The sequence below is a fragment of the Urocitellus parryii genome, chromosome 5, assembly GCF_045843805.1.
Source record: "Urocitellus parryii isolate mUroPar1 chromosome 5, mUroPar1.hap1, whole genome shotgun sequence".
Taxonomy (NCBI): domain Eukaryota; kingdom Metazoa; phylum Chordata; class Mammalia; order Rodentia; family Sciuridae; genus Urocitellus; species Urocitellus parryii.
In genome coordinates, this window is record NC_135535.1 from 149,292,821 (window position 1) to 149,300,568 (window position 7,748).

Below are 7,748 nucleotides of genomic sequence, written 5' to 3' on the forward strand. Positions count from 1 at the left end.
ACAACCATGCCCCACAAAAGTCCAGCTGTTGCAATATGAAACCTCACGTGGCCTGGCACCTTACACTATGGATGCCACAGATAACTAGCTGATGGACATGAGGAAAACCTGTGACATGTCAAGCAGCACCAACCTCCTGCAGCAAGAAACACTGAAGTTCATGCATCCTCAAACCTGTTCTCAAACCCTTCATTGCTTTAACTTTAGACTTCTAAGAGTCTCAGATTCCAAGATCCCATGACCCATGTTAAAGCCTAGGTCCAACTCTGACTAGTTACAGGATTTCAGGTGAATTCTTTGAAGGTTTTATCTATGAAAAAAATGGGGATGGAAACAATACCTTCTCATAGATGAGAGGAACAGATGAGAGGGACAGAGGGAGAGAGAAACAGCATCCCCTGGGAATTCCTCTGCACACTGCCTGACATACCATCAAGCACCTACACATTGTCATGTTGTCCTTACACCAATGTGTCCTTGAGGATTTGAAGTCCTGGTGTTGGTCATTTTTATTCTTCTCTTTCCAAAAAAAATTTTTTAAAAAGAGTACCTTTAGGCAAAACATTAAAATCTATTACAAAAATTAAGAAAAACAGACCCATTACAATCGTGGGTTACTTAGAGACACAAAGTCTATTTAAAGTTTCAGATGTGTAAGAAATAGATGATTTACAAGATTTTCTGAAATAAGCTGACTCTGATGTATAGCTATGAAAATATTAATGCTGCTCACTATTAATGTCACGTAGTGTGATTAGAACACAAGCCAGAAAGCTGGACTGACCCAACCAGAACCTCTCTCTCCCATCAACCACTGTGGGAACTTCTGGCAACTAACTTGAACGTTCATGCTTCAATTTCTTCATCTACAAAATGGAGAAAATAAAAACACGTTATTTGTACATTATCGTGAGCCCCTGCCTACAAAGCAATGGAAAACTTGGATACATAATAAATGGTCAAGAAATGTCCAGGGAGAAAAGACACAAATCCAGGAAATTCAATTCTTCATCTTCCCCTTGAAGCCAGGAACTTGGCAGTTACCCTAGAATCTGATCTCCCTTTCTCACTTCCTACCTATCATCCATTGCCAAGTTCTACTGAGTCTTCCCTTAAATATCTTTCGCATGCTACACCCCCTCTCCATTGGCAGAGTCTCCCCATGGTTCAGCCTCTCGGCATCTCATGCCTGGATCTCATCAGAGCTTCCCGACTGCTCTCCCTGCTGCTGTCTACGACACTGATGCGTGAGCAATGGCGCCAAACCATAAAGCTATTCACGGTCTGCTCTGCCTACAACCACCATGGAAGTTTCTCCCTCCTTTCAGTAGGCATGTTTCCAAACCCTGTAAGGGGGCACATGTGAGTCTTCATGCCCTGGCCCCCACCTATTTTTCTTAGCACAAACTCAGCCCTCCTTGGCTGAAAGCTTTCCAATATTGTTTATTTCCCTCATATTCAAATAGCCTCTCCTACTTCCATCATTTTGAGCATGGGGTTCCTGTTCTTCTGCTTTGACTCCTCCTCTAAGGTTTAGCTTCACAGAGACTCTTCTGAGTCCATCAGAGTCATGTGGGGGTCTTTCTATGGGCTCTTGTGGCTACTGACTTTTCAGACCTTAGCTTGGGTGATGGATGGGTGATGCTCTTGTCTCTATCAACTCTACGGGAGCCACTCAACTGTTGCCACTACTCTTGTCTCCAACATTTGATGCAATGTGTGGTCCACAGAAGTCCCTCGATAAACGCTTGCTGAAAGGATATGTGAATACAAGATGAAGCAATGAATATTTATTCCTGCTCTCCCACTGATTAACTATGAATTTGACATCACTACACAGAAATTATATTAATCACAGAATTAGTTGCTACTTAGCCCAGTATCTAGCACTGTATCAGTTACATACATAGAAATGAACCCCATTATACTTTCTTTTATAGTATAAATTTCCTTAGGTTGCCTTAAATATTTTTGACAAAACATAGCCAACATAGAGGAGCATATATTCGTATATTTAAAAACCCATTTATTGAATATATTAAGGTTATTGTCCTGATATTTCTCACAATTGAAATGTATTTTCTACATTTCAAAGAAATGACAAAGACGACAAAATATGCAGTAAATGTGGCACCAGAAGCTAGTGGCAGCAAGGGATATTCAGGGACTATGTCTTGCACCACAAGAAGGGCATTTGTGACACAAACCATCCTGGGTTCAGGGGAGGATGGGTCAGGGAGCCTGCTGGAAGCAGGGGACATGAAGAGCTCCTCTCCACAGTTTGTTTGGGCCACAGACCAGCATCAACACTTCTAGGTGCTCTCTGGCTTTCTTTGGTGTATCTTCCACCGGCTGCCAACTAAGCAGCCCATCAGGGAAGAAGTGTGAAGGGGAAAATGGAAAGAAGCCAGGGAAAGCAATGGGAAACTGTAGGTAAGAGATATCTGTAAACACATTGTTAAGCTGTTTCAAACTACATACTCATTAAAACCTCTTTTTATTTTTCCTTTAAGACAGAAAAATTGGTGACAAAAGATGAAGGTTTAGGGTCAGGTATGTAGCTCAGTGGTAGAGTATGTGCTTAGCATAAGCAAGGCCCTGGGTTGAATGCAAAGCACTTAAATAATCAAAATATGCACCTACCCAGAAGCTTTTTTTTTTTTTTTTTTTTTAAACCAATGGGAAGATTTCTTTTTTTCCTGACACTACTTCAGTTGTATCAAGAATAAAATACATCTTTATTAAAATCCAACTAACTATAAATTCCTAGAAGCTCTCTATACTGAGGGGGGGCACTGGTAATTACTTATTCATAGTTAGAGTATTCAAAATAGACACTCTAACTCTTGGAACTCTCCAGTTTAAGAACCTGATGAAATGTGAATCCAGTGCTGTCTACATTATGATTTGATTGTAATACTTATCAATAGTCCCTAGTGCATAACACTGTGTCACACAGATATCATCAAGACATGTTCATCTGGGGCTTGCCCCAGCCTAAACTGCAAGATTGCCATGGTCCAAATTCTTTATTTTGTAAATCACACACTTTTAACTACTAGTAGATAATAGAGGCTTAGATACTTCCTAAACTTTTCTATTTTGTGCTTTTATGAGAACACTCAGAACTACTTTTATGTAACTCGAAGATCCTGGAGGATACTTCTGCATAGGAATAAGAGCAACTATCCCCATAATAATCCAGAAAATTACATTTAAAAAGCAGTTTTTTTTTCTATTGGCATGGGTCCTATAATATGGAACAAAGTAGCCCTCAGGCCTTAATTAGGATCTTAGAAGAAGAAAAAAAAAACTCAAGAGTCAAAACAATTCACTTTGTAAGGACTAAAGGTTAAATATGCTATAACACTAAAAGAAGTCTAGAATGTGCCTTCAAAGATAACTGAATTTTTAACTCTGTACCAAAGTAGTTGATGAAGTAATTTGACTACAAACACTGCACCTGGCATAACACACTGGATCTTTGATCTGTACCTATTATATTATGTTATGAATTAATGAGGACAACAGCAGTGAATGTGTGATCCATGAGCCACCTTCTGGATCTATTTCATGAGTGTCCTGAGAACATCTAAATCCGTTTGCACATTTACAATAGTGATATTGATATTTCTCCATGTTTCCTTCTGGTTGCTAAGAGATTTACATTAGACAGGCTCTGTTGTATTCATAACAAAGCATTTGGGTCCACAAAGCATTAGCTGAGTTCAATGAGTCCCGAAACACCCTTTGCCTCACCCCTGTCCTGTTTTGCTTCCAAGTCAAACAGGGGCCCAGGCACAAAAGCTGCCACGGGACACTGCTGCACTGAAGCCTGGAAAGGCTAACAACTCTTTCATATGGTGTCGACTTCAAGGATGACATGGTATCTTTATACAAATATACATCTCTTTCCTTATGTGTCTTAGAAGCCCATTTATCATGGTGTGAGTGGTGGGGGCCGAGATGTGTGGAGAAGGGGCAATCAGTAGTGACCTTCCCCTAGAAAAACCTAATATGATAAAACTAGAGCAGAATGTAGCAAGACATGGCCATTTCATAACCACCAGGCTGTTGAAGGCTTTGGAATACGCCTGCATACAACTTCTTACCCCAAGTTTGCACTTTTTTGAAAATGTATTCAAGAAGTTTATTTACAAGCCTATCAAAGTGGGAACCATCTATATTTAACATCTTGCAGCTAAACATACAGCCCTCCAAATTCAGTCTCTCAAAGTCTGCTCTGCCACGAGAGGTGGAGAGCCTTCTCCTATAGACACCAACTCGGAAGAAAATGGCAAAGGGACCAAAAATAGCCATAGTCACTCCTGTACATGTGGCAGATGAAACCTGCATATCATTTATAAGGCACATGCACCAATGCTCAGGGCAAATTAAGAATATCTTTCCCTTGGGGATTCTCACAAAGACACATAAAAATGCTTTATGACCTGACTTCTATATTCAAATCACAGAGTTTTAGTCCGTTTTGATTAATTGTCATGGAGGAAAAGGTGCTTTGGGGCCTTACTCCCAACCAGTCCCTAGCAGTTGTATTTAAGGGAAAAGCCTCCAAACAGTAAGTACTCTCTGGCTATGAAAAAAAAAAAAAAAAACACCACTGACCTAAAACACATTCCCTGTTCTCCCCGCTGGCTTGGGGTATCAGTAGGGGATCATCCATGCCTGAGCTCAGAGCTCAAGCAATCAATGCTAAAGGCTGCAGGTCCCGGCCATGTCACGGGAATTCCTGCATTTAGGATAATCACTCACCCAGCAGGCAGATGCAAACCTATGTGATTTCAGCTTTATTTCACAACAGAAAGTTATTTGTAGCAGCTTATTCCCATTGTACAACCAAACTAAAAGCACCTTATAGAAATAAGGGGCACCAGGAAAGAAAGAGGAAAAGCAGCAGAGCAGGAAATGACTTTTCTGCTACGTCTTTAAGGTCACAGATCAGCCTCAGAAACGCATGCATGTGACACAGTTCCAGCACAAAAGCTCCTTTTCCACGAGACAGACCTCTAAGAAGTACAAAGCCTGACTCTCTGGCCTCTGCCTCAGACCTAAGTCACCGCAGTACATTTAACCTTGACCGGGCCGTGCAGAAACTACTTTTAACTCCTTCCCAGCACCTTCCTGTGTTGTGGAAACATGCCGGTGCCTCTGTGAAGGGAGACACACCTTCCGCATAGCCCTGCAATCCCTCCCCAGGAGAAAAGCCTTGCCTGTCCACGCCATGCCCAGCCCGTGGCCAGTCTCCACTACAGGGCTAGACCATCCATTCCCCATTTACACACCCGATTGACACTCTATACAGCATGTGAAAAGACCCCTTCACGCTTCTCACAGATGCCAGGAGGAGACTAAAACAAAAAAAAAAAAAAAAAGAATCTAGGCAAGATCTGAGCTCTGGCATACATAGCTACCTTTTTCTTCCGATCCCGGGACCGTTTGCGATGTTTTCTTTTTTTCTCAGTCTCTTCTTCAGCATTGAGCTCTAAATCCCTGTTTTTCTTTAATTGTGAGGCTGCATGAGCCATAATGCATTGAAAAAGATCCTGTCAGGCACGCAGGGCTTCCGTGTAAAAGGTGATATCCTCAGGCACCTTTAATCAGGCGTGCAGCAGCATCCCACTCACTGGAGAAAAGCCTCGGACTGGAAGCAGGAAGACATTCAAAAGGCAGAGATGCTGGAGAAGCTGAAGCGTTTAGAAAGCCAAACGGTGGGGTCCAGACTCCATCCTACACCTTCCTTCACCTGAGCCTCGACACAAGGGTGCAGCCATCGTCATGCATTGACCGTAGTGGAGACAGCTGGGACAGAGGAAGCTGTATTATGGCTGTATCCCCTGCCACCAGCTGGAAGTGTCTAAGTGATTCCTCGGAAGGGGGAATGCTGCAAAGGATGCTCCTCCAAAGGGGAAAAATCAAGAGTCACCACACATGCAGAAGCAAAAATCCAGCACTGATTCTCCAAAACTATTTTAGAATCCTTCAAAAAGAAAGAAAGGGCTGCAATTTATACATCACCACTAGATCAGCACAGAGCAGAATTTAACCCGTCATAGAATGGAGCAGTTCCTACTTTAGTTCAACTGCTGATGGTGACAAAAATATATAAAATAAGACTTCAAAAAAATACGCTCAATTTTCCTATGGCAATCCTGACTGCATTATGAGGAAAACAATGCATGCATTGCCGGTCTCAACAGTGCGTCCTTTATGCCGTTATCAGCCCCGATGCATTCTGTGGAGAGGGCTACAGAAGGGCTTGTTGTCTTTTAAAAACAACACGCTGATTACAACACATCATACAGAAAGACGTGGAGCATGTTGGTGTATGGAACAGATGCCCGATTCATAGGAGGTTCCCCAGGACTCTCCTCTCATGTGGTCCCAGGGTCAGAGAACCAGGAATCTGAATCTGCTGTAATCAGAGTTCGAGTCACTGAAATGCAGATTTGGCTTTCATGTTAGGGTTTGCTTCAATCACCTTACTATTTTTGCCACCTGAGTCCTCAATGACTGCAGCCTCTGAATATTCATTATGTGAAGTGAAGCAGCAGCAGTGCTCAAAGCCTGCCGGGGTGTCTTCTGCGAGGATGCACAGACTGGAAAGAATCTAATAAGTGGAAATCATTTACACACACACACACACACACACACACACACACACACAGTACTTGGAAGAAATTGCTGAAATGTCAGAGTGGGCCTAAAACACGTGGACCTGAGGAAAGAATCCCCAATTTCACCAAGAAAACAAGGAGAATAAAAAGATGATGTTCCACTGAAAAGACTTATTGTGTGTACTTAGAAATCTGAACGGCATAACCTTGGAGGTTGATGTAAGCAGCTTTGTAGAGCTGACTTTAAGGTGTGTAAAGGGTGGAGCACAAAGTCCAGCACATCCATGAGGATGAGGCTGGCGTTCTCTGGAGCACAAGTGTGAACCCTTGCCTGTAACTTCTCTGCATTTCTGATGTGGAGATCAAAGATTTTCCCCTTTCTTCCTTTGTAGGGTCCTTTCCAGTTCTGCCAGGCACTGATAGAAAACAGGAAGGGAAAGACTGAGGCCCCACAGCATCTCAGTCTTACTTCGAGTGGACTGTGCACTTCTGAAAACTATGTGCAAATCACTCTGGTCATAGTTACTGAGGGCCTACTACACGCACCACTGCTTATGTGCGCTTTCTACAGAAACTGACTTAATAGAGTTCTAGAAAGTTTCTGTATTGCCTGTGAAACCACTATTTGATGAAAAAAGGGAGGGGAGGAATGAGAGTGGAGAATTAAATGTAACTCAGTCAGATGTGGGGGCACACTCCTGTAATCCAGTAGCTAGGGAGGCTGAGGCAGGAGGATCTCAAGTTCAAAGCCAGCCTCTGCAACTTAGCAAGGCCCTAAGCAATTCAGGAGACCCTGTTACCCTGTCTCTAAATAATAGGTACACTCACTCACACCTACACATAAAGTCGGGGGGGAGGGAGGGCTGGGGATGTGGCTCAATGCAAAGTGCCCCTGGGTTCAAACAAACAAACAAGAAAAGAAAAAGTAACTCAGACTTAAAAGTGAAAAAACCACATTGGGCCTGCAGTAAAAATTAGTGTTTCTGTACCAGGATATTTTATTGTAAAACTAATAATTGGGGTAGAGAAAAGAGTTAAAATGAACACTTTTTGTACTTTTGTCCCATTTAAACTACCCTATACTTTTGAAGAACATTCATACAACTTCTTTTC

General features: G+C 42.3%; 1 protein-coding gene across 1 annotated transcript in view; it reads right to left on the bottom strand.

Annotated features, from left to right (window-relative positions):
• Ank3 (ankyrin 3) overlaps positions 1–5,546 on the bottom strand; it is a 323,355-nt gene extending 317,809 nt beyond the window's left edge. Inside the window, exon 1 of the mRNA XM_077799312.1 lies at positions 5,433–5,546. Within this exon, the coding sequence (XP_077655438.1) occupies positions 5,433–5,546 (114 nt within the window). The remainder of the gene's footprint in view (positions 1–5,432) is intronic.
• Positions 5,547–7,748: the final 2,202 nt, after the last annotated feature.